The sequence below is a fragment of the Dioscorea cayenensis genome, chromosome 8 (assembly GCF_009730915.1).
Source record: "Dioscorea cayenensis subsp. rotundata cultivar TDr96_F1 chromosome 8, TDr96_F1_v2_PseudoChromosome.rev07_lg8_w22 25.fasta, whole genome shotgun sequence".
In the NCBI taxonomy this organism is placed as follows: Eukaryota; Viridiplantae; Streptophyta; class Magnoliopsida; order Dioscoreales; family Dioscoreaceae; genus Dioscorea; species Dioscorea cayenensis.
In genome coordinates this window covers 31,029-47,481 of record NC_052478.1, presented here as the reverse complement: position 1 = coordinate 47,481, position 16,453 = coordinate 31,029, and the positions used below count along the sequence as shown (strand labels likewise).

General features: G+C 40.8%; 1 protein-coding gene across 1 annotated transcript; it reads left to right on the top strand.

Annotated features, from left to right (window-relative positions):
- The first annotated feature begins 2,081 nt into the window (after positions 1-2,081).
- LOC120267966 (putative receptor-like protein kinase At4g00960) lies at positions 2,082-5,022 on the top strand. The gene is made up of 9 exons (XM_039275646.1): positions 2,082-2,944; positions 3,073-3,198; positions 3,298-3,428; positions 3,520-3,730; positions 3,803-4,040; positions 4,132-4,288; positions 4,372-4,714; positions 4,802-4,860; positions 4,942-5,022. The coding sequence occupies exons 1-7, from the start codon at positions 2,125-2,127 to the stop codon at positions 4,705-4,707; spliced, it is 2,019 nt and encodes a 672-aa protein (XP_039131580.1). The 5' UTR covers positions 2,082-2,124; the 3' UTR covers positions 4,708-4,714; positions 4,802-4,860; positions 4,942-5,022.
- The last annotated feature ends 11,431 nt before the right edge of the window (positions 5,023-16,453 follow it).

Here is a 16,453-nt window from a genome sequence, read left to right as displayed (position 1 = left end):
AAATGTAGAACGATTTCACTGAAAATCTACCGTTAGCTGCAAGGGACCAGCGTTTTTCATATCTGTCAGTTGATCTAAGCGCCAAGGCGTTGGAAACAAGGTTGTTCCATCGGAGGGGCCACCCAAAGGCCCAAAGGTCTAAAGGAAAGGAAATCACGAATAGTATCTTCCTTATGGCAGTGCTAACTGGAAATGGTGGGGCCAGATGTCCGCCGGGGCACGACCATCCACCCAATTATTAAGCCAAAAAAGCGTGGAAGATCCATTTCGGACAATGGAGATTAAATTTTTTCTGAAAGCAGGTAGAGAGTGCAATATTCCATTCCGAGTAGGGACCGTATCGCAGAGACTTGTGAAAAAAAGATTCCAAGTGGGAGAGTTCCGGTAGTAATTTTCACAAATAATGTCCACACCACACCAGCGGGCACCAGAAACAACCTTCCACCACAATTTGCCAAGAAGGGCGGTGTTAAAGGTTTGCAAATTAAGAATACCCCAACCTCCTTGGTCTCTAGGACGACACATCCTCTTCCAAGATACAAGCCTAATTTTGCACTGTTGATAATCCGGTCCAGACCAGAGAAAGTCTCTACGAATCTTGTCAATAATCTTAGAAACCCAAGCAAGGAGTCTGACAGTATTATTATAGTATTTTATAATATATACAACATATAATAGTTTTATCAACCAATGTTAGACCGATACAACAGTATTATACAATGCAAAGTTTATACACTATATTATAACACTTGACTAAAGATACAATTTGTTGAGAAATTTAATAACGATGAAAAGAAAAATTGAAACAATCACATAAAGATATGAGATTTAACAAAATTAGGCATAGTATGCCCACGTCCTCGAGAGCGGTTGTCAATTTTTTTATTAAAATTAATTTAGGTTACATATTACATGTATATATATAAACCCTATCCAGTACAATTTATCAAAATACTCATGTACCGTACAGGCCATATACAACACAATTCTTGTTTTTTTTTTAATATATGATTTACCAAAATTTTTTTAAGCGTATAAACAATAAACATACGATACTAAAGAAAAAAGAAGTACAGAAAAGTATTCCACTCAAGATGGAAGTAGATAGGGTACAACAAAAGAAACAATAACCAACAAAAAGAAAACAAAAAACAAACACAAAGATTGGAAACATGACAACAACCCCTAACCAAGCTAGGGACATGATTACGAGCAACCCAACAGACTGCACTCTACTCTATTGATCTCTCATCACCAATTCATGTAAGCTTCCATCTAACTTCATATTAAGCTTGGCTGTAATAACTGTTTTTTCCAACTTAGTTTTTTTATAGCTTCTGGAGTTATACTAGTTAATGACAAAAACATATGAATAGTTTTAACAATAATAGAAGAGAGTGTATAGAATTTGTTATGAAAAAAGAGCATCTAGTCAACTATTAGATTGTCCAATGGTATGACACCAAAGTGTAAAAGGGGAGGTCATAGGTTCAAATCTCTCCTCCGCCAGTACTGTTTTCTGCACTGTTCATACACTGTTCATCTGGTATTTTTATATTATTTTTGTATCATACATACTACACTGTACATCCGGGGCTCCAGTACTGTTTTGTACTATCTATATTCATAAAAAAAAGGAGCTTGTCGTCTATTATCCAAAAAAAAAGAAATAAGTTAAACCCAAACTAGGTCAATCATTGGATAGCCCAATAGTATAACACCAAAGTGTAAGGGGGGAGATCATGGGTTCAAATCTCTCTCCGGCAGTACCGTTCCCGCGTACTGTTCATACAATGTTCACACGGGAATTTTATATTATTCTTATATTGTACAGATATATGTACATCTTGGTTTCCATACTGTTTATATTTTTATCACATATTATTAAAAAAAAAGTATGTTCATTCCTATCCATCTAACCCTTAAAAAAAATCTATGGTTTACCAACTTGAAAAACAAACATTTTTTGAAGTAATCCAAAAAAAACCCCATAAAACATTTTTTTAATGAACCGTTAGTCAAAAGGCGTGGCAGGTAATATTTTCTGGTGAACGGAGTTCTCTCATAATGGAAATCCCGGGGGTACCTGGAGTTCACAAAGCCAACTCCATCATCTCCATCGCCATGGCGGCTCTGCAACCATTGTTCATCCTCCAAGCTCTCCTACATCTCCTCCTCCTCCTCCTCATCTTTCCCTCCAAAACCCTGTCCCAGAACAACCCCATCCTAGTCAACTGTTCCACCGCTGCCAACTACACCATCCCCAGTCCCTTCGCCACCAACCTCAACCTCCTCCTCCCCAACCTCATCGCCGCCGCTGCCAACTCCTCCACCCTCTTCTCCACCGCCACCGTCGGTTCCACCTTCGGCCTCGCCCAGTGCCGCCCTGACGCTTCCCCCTTCGACTGCAACGCTTGTCTCAACCGCTCCGTGGCCACTTTCTCCTCCCAATGCCCTTTCCGCCGGTACGCCACCGTCCGCTTCGACTTATGTATCCTCCGCTACTCCGACTACCCCTTCTTCTCCAAGCTCGCCGACGACGGCTTCGTCGTCTTATTAAATGAAGACAACGCCACCGACCCAACGGTCTTTACTCGACGATTAGACGATCTAATGGACGAGATCTCATCCAAGGCCTCCCGCAACACCTCGAGATTCGGAGTAGGCTTGGTTAGCGTCTTCAGTTTTGAGGAATATATATACGGGATGGTACAGTGTACCCGTGACTTATCCGACGGTGACTGTTCACTGTGCCTGAATCGCACGGTCGGAATTTTGCGTCGCCATTGTTATTGGCGAATTGGGTGCCAGTGCGTCAGTTTGAGCTGCATCGCCAGGTTCGAGACCCAGCCCTTCTTCTCGCTTTCCTTGCTACCACCGGCGCCGGCGCCATCGATGCCGGTGCCGCTGGGCACTGGTGGGAGTCCAAGCACTGGAAATGTTGGTAAGAGCTTTATTATTAGTTCTCACTGTTTGAAAGTTGAAAGACGTTTGGTTTTGATTGAATGTCAGTTAAGAAAAAGTAACTTTTATCCACAATGTTATATTAAGATGTTCTTACTTTTTGTGTAGGAAAAAGTAGCAGCAATAGTAAAAAGATTGTTCTTGTTATTGTAATTCCTGTGGTTGCTGCTTTTCTGTTTGTCTTTGCAATTTGCTTTTATCTGCAGAAGAGGGTATTAGTCAGGAAAGGCAGAGGTGAGTTTTTTCTTTTATAAATTATTAATTTTTACCATAAGGTTGAAAACATGAGCTTCTAATGTTTAGCTATGCACCAAAATTTGTTTATTTTTGCAGATAGAGGGGATGAACCAGAGTTCAGAAGTGCAGATTCTATATCGTTTGATTTGGACACCCTTAGAGATGCCACAAGTAATTTCTCTGAGGAGAATAAGCTTGGGGAGGGTGGTTTTGGATCTGTTTATAAGGTAAACTAGAATAGTTTTGGTAATTAATTGGAGTAATGATAAGTGTTTTACTTGATGGACCAGAGGAAGATTCAAAGTTTACTGAATGCAGGGTACATTGAAGGATGGACAGGAAATAGCTGTGAAACGACTCTCAACAACATCAGGCCAAGGATTTTTAGAGCTTAAGAATGAGGTGTTTTTGATTGCTAAGCTTCAACACAGAAACCTTGTAAGGCTGTTGGGTTGTTGCTTAGAAGAACAGGAGAAGCTTCTTGTCTATGAGTACCTCCCAAATGCAAGCCTTGACAAACATTTGTTTGGTATGTTTCATTTGTATTATATATTCTCTTTTGTCATTGTCTTATATCTTTAACTATAATTTGATGGAACAGATCCTGTAAGGTGTGAATTACTGGACTGGACAAAACGATACAAGATCATCGAAGGCATTAGTCGAGGTCTTCTTTATCTTCACGAAGATTCACGTCTTAGAATTATACATCGAGACCTGAAAACAAGCAACATCTTGTTGGATGAGGATATGAATCCTAAAATCTCTGACTTTGGCTTCGCAAAGCTTTTTGATGTAGATGAAACACAAGGAAGGACTACAAGAATTGCAGGGACATAGTAAGCAATATTCCTCTCCACTTCCATTTCAGAGAAAAATGATATATGCATACTCTTCAAGTTGAAAATTGAAGTTCATAATGACATGCAGTGGATACATGGCACCGGAATATGCAGTGCGTGGAAAGTTCTCAATCAAGTCAGATGTTTATAGTTTTGGCGTGATGGTGTTGGAGATCGTCACTGGTAGGAGAAACAACGGCTTTGAAGAATCTGGGAATGGGAATGCTCCTAACCTTCTAAACTACGTAGGAACTAATCCATTTGTATCCATGCTTATTTCTCCAAGAAAAGAAATGCACGTTTTAAACTCATGTTTCTTCTATAAAAGGTGTGGCGGTATTGGAACGAAGGTAGAGCATTAGAGTTGAAGGACAGGAAGCTACGTGACTGCGTCAAGGTGGAAGAAGTACTGAGATGCATTCACATTGGACTGCTTTGTGTCCAAGAGGATCCAACAAAGAGGCCTAGCATGGCAACAGTGGTTGTCATGCTGAGGAGTTACTCCATCTCTCTTCCAACACCTTCAACTCCTGCATTCTTCCTGCCAACCACAACAAACAGAGAGGCAAACATGCTAGATACCGGACATACTAATCAAGAAGCAGGACGGTCAAGGTCCATCTCTGCAAACCAGCTCTCAATTTCAATAGTGGAACCACGGTAGATTACAGGTGAAAGGCCATAGTCTTTATATACTTAAATTGCACATGTATTTGTATGGTTTTATAACCGAAATTAACATATTTATATATTTTAAGGTCGTGTTTGGAGTAAGGGAATGGTGCTGAAGGAATTGCAATGAGAAAGCCATTTTGAGGTAAAATTTCTTCAGATTTTTATTTTCATGTTTGGCATAGTTTTAGAAGGGGAATGATTTTTTTTTATTTTTATGAAATAGATAAACCACAGATTTATTGAAAAAAATGGAACAAAAACAGAGCCACGCGGATAAAAGAGTAAGCATGCAAACACAAGCAAACAAAAAAAAAACAAACAATAGAAGATAGAAAAAGAGAAAGACAAATAACAAAAGAGGCTAGGAGTGCATTACCAAGGGTAATGCACACCTGAGAACCAGCAGCAAGACTACAAAGATAACAAAGAAGAGACAAGAGGAGAGGTCGCAACTGAGTTGACGAAGTCCACTAAGAGGCAAAAAAGGTCAACTCAAGCTAACTGAAGGAATTATTCCTGTGCCGGTTGTTGAGTCGTGGTGTTTGTGTTGTTAATTGGTCTTGAGCTCAGGAAATCGAGTGAGCGCTTAAAGTTCTTGATAGATCACTGGGGAGCTGCTGATGCTAGTCCTTAGCTGTAAAAATCCAGGTGAAAACCAAGTGAATAGTTTTAAAAATAATATGAAAAGATGAAAGGACAAGAGAATTAAAAATGCGATTATTTCTTTCAAGTCAAATGTTCCAAAAAATTGCTCTTGAAAGAAGATCCCAAAGAGCTCGTTCAAGAGCTTCTATGGAATTAATTCAATTTGTCCAAATCTCTGAAAGGGTGTGTGAGTGTGACTATCAATTTAGAATTTGCATGAAAAACGGCCATATGCATGACTCAAAGAATTCGCATCCGAGTAAGAGGTGAACTGTCGATTCTGAGTCTTTATTGTATAAGAGGTAAGTCTTAGTGGCGCTTTGGAAGTTACAGCGTTTCTTGGTAAGATTGCTAAGAGTTAGGATTTTATTCTCGCATGCTAGCCAACAAAAGAGTATTATTTTACTTGAGCAGCTTATTTTTCAAAATTGAGGATGTAGACTACTTTGGAAAAATAAATATTCATTTTTTTTATTAATTTTTTTTTTTAGAAAACAAATTCATTTTTAGCTAAATGCTTTTTTTTACAACCAATCTCCTATATATATATAATGTTATTTTATAATTGTATTTATTTAAAAAAATAGAAAAAACCAAAACTTTATTAAAGTGATATGTTTATATATAGTGGAAATTGCCAAAAAAACCCTTTAAGTTTGTAAAATTGCCAAAAACACCCCGTTAGTTTTGCAATCCCCAAAAACCCCCTCCTTTTAAAGTCTATGTTTTTCAAACCCCCAAACCCACATAGCGGATGTGAGCGGAGTGAGTTTCAAATTTTTGGACGAAAAATGCCCTTAGCATGGGGAGTCGTGGGTCTGCAGACCATCTCGGCGATTTGAGAGGAAGTGGGGGTTTTCCGTAGGGTAACCCCGAGAGACGAATTTATTGGAGCCGTTTAATTGCTTTTTCTCAACTCACGTCTTGACTTTTTCCATTTCCAGTTGTCTCCGAAGTTGTCTCTACCGTGAAAGCCTCCGTAATTGGCATTTCATGACTTTTCCCTTTCCACCCGAGTATCTCGGAAGGAGAAGTCCCCATGCGACTAGTTGGCATTTCATCGGGCTTTGCAATCTAAGGTATTGAGTATGGTTTTATGTTAAGCGCTCATTACTGAAAGAAAGATTTTTCGGTTTTGTTTTGTGCTCCTGTTTTTGTTGGAAGATATTGAAGTCTGCGGGGGATTTCTCTGCTGGGGTTTTGTTAATCTGCAAGGAGATTTCTCGGCTAGGGTTTTGTTTTTGTTTTTGCATTTTCAGTATGTATACACTCATCGAAATAGTTTTTTCGATTATTATGATTTGATGTAATATTTATAATGTACATTTCAGTTTCGTTTGATATGGTTGCGATTTACTGAAAATGAGGGTTGACGTTTAAGAAATGAGATGTTACGAGTTTAACATTTGTTGTCTCCGTTTAAAATATTCTCGCCTCTGCTTTAACAAAATGGGTCTCTGTTTAACATTTTATATCTCTGCTTTAATAAGCGAGAGTTCACCGTTTAAAACCTTATATTTCCGCTTAAACTTTTGATCAATCATGCGAGCTTGTGATTATGGCGGTCGACCTAGTTAATGGGCGTTGCTATTTGACACCCGGTTGTGGAGACCTTAGCTGAATTGAAAGTTAACTATGACCCCTCGACACTTTGGGAGATTATTCGAAGGACACCGTTTGCGACGTTCATTGAAAGTGGAAGCCATATACCAAGAGAGGGCCCTTCTTGATTCTCTTTTTTGCAAAAGTACGATGGTCGCACTAATAAATTCGAGGATCGGGAAAGCTCTGCTGAGTTTGAGACCTCAAGATGTGGCCCTCGTTCTTGAGTGCAACGTTGCGATGGCGACGCAGGTGGTCTTTCGGAAGAAGAAAACCGGTCGGTCGAAGGCGGTGATCTCATCAAAGACCCTACGAAAGACACAGAGACTCCATCAGAGCACTACGGTGCGAACTTGTTCGACTGAGAGGGGAGAAGAAGATAATTTTTGTCAAACTCTCGATGGTGTACCTCATGGGGACGGTCCTCTTCCCAAATACATCATGCTCGGTTCCGAGCCGGATCGTTGATTACGTCGATGATCTACCGACCCATGAGGCGACACGCATGGGCGCAGCGACGCATGCAGTGGCTTATGGAGGATATTCACAGCGGCCGCCGAGTGCAAGATAGATGCTGCAGGGAAGAAGACCAACACGAGAGTACATTAAAGGGTTGCTTTCCGGTCGCTTAACGTCCGGTTTCTGCGTAGCCGGAGCGCGGGAAGAAAGTCCGTTCGTGAAGATCCCAAGGATGCTCGTGCTACTGGTAAAAAGTACTTTCTACGGAAGCAAGCTGACGGTGAGAAACGAGCTTGTCGTCGCTCGATGGAAAAGAGGTAATAAATCAGTGACATGATGTCTAACATAAGTCTTTAATGTTTAAACATTTTTATTTAGCGTTTAACTTTAGTATTTACTCGTTTAACTATTATTAATAACCGTTTAAATATTCGTTCTCCGTTTAATTATATTCTATAACGTTTAAATATATAGTTTCTGAGCTGGGTTCCGCTGAATGTCGAAGAAGAAGAAATATTTGTTGGCGCCAACCGACGGATGGATGCCATTGCTCCCGAACCACTAGCTCAGGCGATGATGAGAGGCGACTCTATCAGCGTAGCCTGGACGCCTGCTTCTCCTACTTCGACCCGCACCACGCCAAGACGATTTTCCCTCGAGCCGAGAAGCCCTCCCCTACCCGCGGATTGCAACAACCCCTCCTACCACAGACAACGACGGTCCCGACCATGGCGTGCCCTCCGACCGCTGGCAGTGCCCCACCGGTGACATTAGGGCTGAAGATGTCACCGCAACTCTTCTACGCAGCATGCCAGATATTGACGACCGAAGTTTCCTCGGCTTGTCGCTCGTGGAGGCGCTGGAAGGACGTTACGCAACCCGGCTGCCATCCCTCGAAAAGAACCCGGCACCGGAGACGAGCGAGGCGTCGGAATTTGACGCAGCGACGACATCATCGGGAAGGTCATTCCAAAGGCGGCCACATTCAAGAGACTTGCGAAAAGAGGAGAACAATATCGCCTCTGTCTCCACCGCCAGTGACGATGAAACAATAGCAACACCATCGGTACGATCTGCATTCTTGAGTCATGCCGCCGTTGATGACATGGCGTAGACGGTGGAGGGACATCGTAGATGATGTGGCCCGTTGCTTGCGGTCGAGAAGGTCGTTGACTCTCTTCTCGATGAAATCGTCGATCCCGGTGGAACCAGTCTGCCGAGATGCAGGCGTCAAAGATGGACGCAATCCTCGAAGGTCGAGAACAAGTTAAGGGTGCTGTCTCCCAGTGATGCTGCTGTGCGTGGCCGCGGTTGAGAAGATCGTCGAATCTGCGTTGCGGGTGGCCGGTGCCGACAGATCTGCATGACCAAGCGGGACACAATCCGACCACAACAAGAACCATGTAAGGGAAAGTGTGTCATGGTTGATGTCTCGCTGCTGTCCCCTCACGATCGAGCGGACACAATCCTCACAACAAGAACAACAATGTAAGGATGTGTCATGAGTTGATGCTTGCTCGCCATCGTCCCCGCATCGAAGGAAGATGTCGATGAAGACCCCGACCGAAAGCAGACAGAGAGATGATCAAGGCCAATCAAAAATTGGACCGGACTGTTTACGGAAAGCTTTTATTCGAAGAAGAAGAAATGGGTTGGCTCGAGTCGTCTTTATGAAATACTGAGCGAGGAGTTGATGAGGATCTTCCTCAACCGCTCTATGGACCAGGTAAGTGTAACGCTTTTTATGATATTGTTTAAAGGGTTTCTTATAGTGTTTAACTATTACCTAATAGTGTTTAATACCATTATGTTATCATTTAAGTTTTTACGCCTTACCGTTTAATTATATATAATATCATATAACGATTGATAATATCATTTAAATATTTACTATATGGTCTTCTAATATCACGTTATCGTTTAACTCCTCAAGATCTGTCGTGTGGAAGAATCGATTGATAGCACCACACGCGACGAGGTTATACTACGTCTTGAGGGGAAGGAGATGGTCAGTGATGATGTGATGGACGCTTTTCAGATGCATAGTCTAGTCACCGAGCAAAGAGCCATATCCTTACAAGAAGCGCGCTCATCATCGGGACAGCTATACTGCTGTTTATGTCAAGCGGGACGGCGACATGACGACAATATATGGCTATGATCGGGGATGCTGTCGCAAACCCGCATGAAGTTCAAATTGTCATCCTCCGATAATCATGAATGGCCACTTCCATGCAGTCAGTCACGGACAATGATAAACAAGAATACGGGCGTTATTGCATGTCCGAGGAATGCGATAAGGAGCAGCGTTGGACATGGTAAGTTCTTTAATTATGTCCGATTAATATCATGCTTGAGTATTTAAATCGGTATTCTAATCTGGACTTCGTATCTCGGCAGTGGAATCTATTCGACCTTTGTGTCGATGATGGAGTTCGAGCGGTCGGCAGACAAAAGTACCCGGCTCGTGCATCGATGACGAAAACCCCACGCGAAAAACAAGGAAGCGTCGATTGCGCCGTCTCACGTCATCGCGGTTTATCGAGCAATCGCTGGGGTGAGAAGTTACCGGCTGCATGCAGACGGGCGTTCCTTACCTCAGATACAGGCATGCTATCCCACGCATACTTAAGGAGGAGGGCAGTCAGTCCGTGACGAAGGGGGTCGCGGCGAGGTTAAATTGCTTTTTGAATAACATGTCTTGTATATCCTCGATCGATTTTGTTTTCAAATGTAAATCTGGACAAATTCAATTCATTGTTTTCGTGTTCGAAGAACATGACTTGTATACTTAATGTAAATTTTTGTTTGTTTTGAATCGTAAGCGGGTTAAATTCCATCTCGGTTTTATTTCATTGTTTAATTTACGCTGCAGATTGTGTACATTTCACTTTCATTGTTTAAATATAGTATATATCGCTTTAAAACATCGCTTTTAAATATTTCAAATTACGGCGTATCCCGCTTTAAAATAACACTTTCTCCTGCTTTAAATGAACGCACTTATTGTTTAACTAAATATGGAAAAGTTGCCCATCAATACACAATTCAATTCATTGTTTTTGTTTTTGAAGAACATGACTTGTATATCTCAATGTAAATTTTTGTTTGTTTTTCAATAGTAAGGCAGAGTTAAATTTTCATTCGGTTTCATTTCATTGTTTAATTTACGTTGTAGTTGTGTACATTTCCGTTTCATTGTTTAAATATACCATATATCGTTTAAACATCGATTTGAAATATTTCAAATTACACTGTATCCGTTTAAAATAACAATGTCTCTGTGTAAATACATTCAATTACGTTATAAATACACAATGTTTCACATCGCTTCGCTTTATTAACAATGCCTAGTCGGCGATGCTTCATTGCTAAGATCGTCGATCGTGACCGGATCCTCGCGCGGCTACTGAATGTAACTCGCGGACATCAAATGCCTGCGACTCGATCCTCTTTCGTCTCAGGCCGCCCGGTCGCCTAGTCACAAAGTGGTCGCAAACGAAAGCTCACGATTTCCGCTCGACAGCGCGCCATCGCTCGGGTACGTGGGAATATAGCTTCTTGTACGCCGCTTTGTAATTGTCGACGGCGAAGTACCCGCTATAAATCGTCGATACGTTGGTGTTCTGCTGCATTATTCGTCACGCTAAGCATGTTTGCAAGGGATGCCATAAACTCGCCACCTTCGACACGAACAAGTTCGATGGCGTAGATCCACGGAGTTGCTCTGCATTGGTCGATCACCGTAATCGATCATCGACACAACGACCAACACGAAGATTTCGGTCCGTCCTCAACAATGATCTCTAACTTCGAATGTATGTCCGGGCATAAGTAAAACCTCGCTTTTTCATTAGGATTCTGCAATGGCACATTTTTCCGTCTCGACGACAAGATCAACTACAAAGACATTTGAAGATGGAGTGGGACGCTGACACATCCGATGGAAGTCAACATCGCTTTTCTATTGGGCAAACCGCTTTTATATCCATCCGGTGTGATGAACTTAACTCCCCCGACAAGAGAAACTTCGAGACCCCATCGGCTCACATATCTCGACCTAACACCAATTCCCAAGAAGTCTCGAAAGCCGTGAACATTAGCACTCTTCCCTCCCCGTTGAATCTAGCAATACCACAAAAACTCTCCATAATATATCGATTCGAAAACCAAATCGTACAAAACCAAATGAAATGAAGAACAAAACGAAGACGACGAAGAAGAAGTAGAAGATGTAAGAACAAAGCAAAGCCATGAGCGCAAGTACACAGTTGTATGCATAGAGGTTAGACTAGACGTGATGTGATTGAGCGGTATTTTTTCCCTCCATCCCAAGGGCAAAAAGGGAAATATATGTCATTGTCGCGAGGAAGACATGTTGTCATCGTTCGAATGAAAGTTCTCAACTCAACACGAGTCTCTCGTAAACGTCAAGCTTTTTTTATGTTTAAACAGATACATATAGTGTTTAAAATAACGGTTAACTGCTTAACTAAAAGTCTATATCATGTAAATAATATGTTATTGTTTAAATTGAATGCTTTTCATCGACATCGCGTTGCTAGATGGGTACCTCCGGGTCATCTGTTTAAAACATATTTACGTATTTTTCTTAAACACCGTTGTCATTGTTTAAAAGAGTAACTTGAGTATTGTTTAACTTTTTCTATTGTTTACAATGACGCTTTTTGTTTCCCACATTGTTTTTACTAGGTCTCGTTTAAATTTCGAAGTTCACAGATCAAATACGATTGTTTCTGCTTTTTATTTATAAAATATTTACAACATTTACAACATTTACAAAGATTTACAACATTTACAACATTTACAACGTCCGCTCGGACTTTGGGACACTCACGACTCGACCCTCGTATAACTGAAACAAGTGTCCATGACATTCGAATGCTCACGCTGGTTGCATAACAAGCGCATCAACTTGAACCGCAAAAACGTACAACATTAAAAAGGTTAAACAACACACATTCATGAAAAGCGACTATTAATCAATGTGTCATGGTAGGACTTAAACGAGCGATCCCGATAGTTAAACACGTAGCGTAATGGTAGTACACCCGACGTAATTTTCTTAAACGTTAACGAGAAAGTCTCAGTGGTAAATGTCAACCCCAGTCTTAAAGGATGTTTCATGATCTCCCTCCTCTAGAGAATCCTCCGCAATCACGCAATACGTGAAAACTTTCTTTTCATACCCAAGTCGAAATGCTCTCTTAATTGCTTTCCCGTCATCCACCGCTGGAGAATCCTCTGCATTCGAGCGATTATGAGAGGACTTCGCTCAGGCGAGAAAAAGATAGTTTAACTAGTTCGATGATTACGGCTAATCGATTCTCAAGATAAGGAAGAAGGCTCACGAAACATCCTTTCGAGATAGAGTGGTTGTCCAGTGGGAAGAGGAGGAAGAGGAGGAGGAGGAGGAGGAGGATGATGAGGACGACGAGGAGTGGTTGTCCATGGGGAGGGTTCTTCACGGTTATTTATGGTGTGAAGTCCACAGCAGGTCGACTCTTCATGATCCGAGAAAAAGTTAAACGACGATGCGTCGACATTGGTCGATGAGAACGAACGGGTGTTCGGAAATTTAGGTTTCACGTGCATAAGAATTAATGCCGCCATTAATTCTTACGCACGGATACCATAACCTCTGCCACCGCCACGTGCACATGCCAACAATTCGGATCAAACGAAAAAGATCACCGCTTTTACTGCAGAGACTTTGAGAATTTACACGTTTATGAATAGTTATACATGTAAAGATAATGTTAAACGGAGATGGGAAGTATTAAACGGATATGATAATTATTAAACATATTAGTAAAATATTTAAACGGATAATAGCAAATAGTTAAACATTATTTAAAATATACAAATAGATAAACATAAACGAGAAGAACTTTACAACGAAATGAACTCGTCGTAATTACTGTTCTTCTCGTCGTAATACAACTTTACAACCATAAACGAGAAGACGACAATGGCACATGCTCGCCTCGACAATAAAATCGACTACATGACTCATTTGAAGATGAAGTGCACTTGACCAATCCGATGGAAATCAATTTCATTTTTCTGTTCGAGAAACCGATTTATATATTTCGGGTATGATAATGAGGAGAACAACAAGATGTAATGTAACTCCCTTGGCATTGCTCTATCGAAACCAGCAGAAGCCCTTCAAAAGGTTGAACACGATGTGATTTGGCGCTTTCCTTTCCCACCATTTTCGTGGGCCAAAAAAATGGGATTTCACAACATGGACCATTTGAAGTGAACGGTAGGGGTAAAAGGGAAGTTAAACACTAACGGAAGGGTGTCCGTGGTGTGTAAAAGTAGGAGGGGGTTTTTGGGAAGTTTTGAAAATTACGAGGGGTGAACAGTAATTTTCCCTAAAAAAAATAATATTTGGATTTTTTTACTCAAAATTTATTTTATATATATATATATATATGAATAGAAGCACAAATTGGAGCGAATAGAATGCTCGGGAGCTCAGGCGAGAAGGCTCCCCGCTCTGGCCCGAAGGGGCAGTCTCGGCTCTCGTCGGGAGTTCCATCCCTCTCGTCTTGCCCGGAGCCATGCCTCCCGACTCGGGAGGGTCTTCTCCCTCCCCTCTACAATAACCTCGTGGGATTTCTTCTTCTTCTCCGCTAGGGCTTTTGGATAATGTTTAAAGATAACCAAGGGGCAAAGTAGATAACCACATTTATTAGAATAAAGAGAAAAGTACAACACAATTAAAAAGACAAAGGTGTCTTACAACAAGTCCCAATAGAGGCATGTCCAATAGGGAAGGGAGCAACAAAAACAAATAACACAATAAAAATACATAGTCTATTAGATGAGGAGCAAATTAAAAGAAAAACATAACACAAACATAACTACTCCTAGAGAAGAGAGGTCACTAGGAGTCTCAAAGTTTAAGCACTAGGAGTTACTAGTCAGCGCTAATCTCAACCATCAAGGGCTACTTAGCTCAAATCTCTTAGGGTCTGCAAACTCCAGGCTTCTCTTAATTGTATATACTGACTCCTCTAGCTTTTGCCTCTTCTGGTCAGCAACTATTTACACTCAAAGAATAAACTTATGAGATATCTTGAAAACCACAGAAATAAAAAGTACAAAAGCATTCATCAAATATTCTCTTATTTCTTTTAAGCCAAACATTCCAAATTGATACTCTAGTTAAAGTATCCCAAATTTTTTTTGCCCCTCCTCTAAGGTTTGTCCTCCAAAGATTACACATATATGAAAGGACAGAGGAAAGTCTGTTAAAGCAAGGCTCAGATCAAAATGATTACATTTTCAAAACATTACACAAGCCCATTATCTAAAAAAGTAGTTTGGACGTAAAATTGTTATAAAATAAAAAGTTATCAATAGTTGATTCTTAGATATATTATTTAGTAAGTATGTTTAACGACGAGAATACTTTTGAGGAATTTTCAGTAAAATTTTTATTCATAATCAAAATTCCCTTATATTAACATATGATTTTATTTTATATTTTTTTAAAAAAATCTTATGATAAAGCGTTATGAATAATATAATTTATATAATTGTTAATATTTGATAATTGTTTTTTTATAATAATTATGATAGCTCTCAATAATTAATCAACTTAAAAAAATTACCGTGTCATAGTCAAGAAGGAAAGGAACTATAAATGTTCGTTTTTTTATTCCATTAGATGGGGGACAAGCAAAGCACGTGAATGAAACTGACAATCATAATTCTGACCTTCGTCCTCATTTTTTTAAAAAAAAAATTAGATAAACTACTTCAATTAAATAAAAAAGAAACAGTAACACCACAACCCCGTTTCATAGAAGAACATAGGGAACAAAGGACCCACAAGCAGTGGAACAAAAACTAAACAAAAGTCAAACCAAACGAGGCAAAAAGGCTGCCTCCACCACCCAAAAAAAGTAACCCCCTAGCCCGAGTGCTGCTCAGGACCAACATTCGGGGCCGGCGCCTCGCCCAGCTCCTCCACTAAAGAACCAAGGAACTCCAAACTACGCCTGATAGTTGAAGTATGTTCCTCCATCTTTGCTTGTTGCCCATCAGCAGCTGTAGCAACCCAGTATAATAACATTCAATCAATCTTCAAAATAAGAGCATGTGCAAAAATATTATTAGCATTAAACATGCAATCATTTCTCGCAAGCCAAATGTTCCACACAATCGCCTTCACCACTAACTCTCCAATAACACTAGAGTTCGGTCTAACGTCAGATCTCCACACAGCCCACACCAAACGCAGCGAACTAGGCGGATCCAGAAGATCCAGCAGCCTACCGAAATACCCCCACACCTGTCTCGCCAGAGAGCAATGTAAAAAGAGATGATCCACTGTCTCCGTCGCCGCATGACACAAGACATTGGGAGCCGATTACATCTTCGAACTTCTAAATTCTCCAAAGTGAGAATCTTATCTTTCCAGGCTAACCAATTGAAGATGTTAATCTTCTTCGGGCACGTACTCCTCCAAAAGATCTTCGCCATTGGACATCTGAGCCCACCATCATTCAGGAAGGTATAAAATGATTTAACGGAGAAGTAGCCATTCCCCGTCAGACACCAACTCTTAGTATCACCAATCTCCCGGTCCCAAACTCAAGCCGATCTTTGACAGTCAGCATACCGTCCTTAGGAGAAAGGAGCCCAGGTCAAAGAAAACGCAACCCTATTAGTGTACCAATGAGAGCGAGCTCTTCTATATTCCTCATGCCACAACCACATGCAAGTGTTCGCCATTTACCCAATTATCTTTCCAATAGTGTCTCTCCCGCATTGATATCATGAGCAATACATCTTAATACCGAAAACAAACAACACCCCTTTCCTTAAAAGGAGATCCTTCCCCGACACGGTAATAAATTCCACCTACACATTCTATAATTAAACCCATCACCCCGCCACACCGTTAAACTGGCTGCAACCTTCGTCCTCATTCCCAATTTTGTTCTTTCCACCACTTTATTATCACACCAACCATTACCTTATTATAG

Coding starts and splice junctions, on each gene's coding strand:
- LOC120267966 (XM_039275646.1), top strand. CDS start 2,125: ATGGCGGCTCTGCAACCATTGTTCATCCTCCAAGCTCTCCTACATCTC. Junction 3,429..3,519: donor GTTTTGGATCTGTTTATAAG/GTAAACTAGAAT, acceptor TACTGAATGCAG/GGTACATTGAAGGATGGACA. Junction 4,041..4,131: donor ACAAGAATTGCAGGGACATA/GTAAGCAATATT, acceptor AATGACATGCAG/TGGATACATGGCACCGGAAT.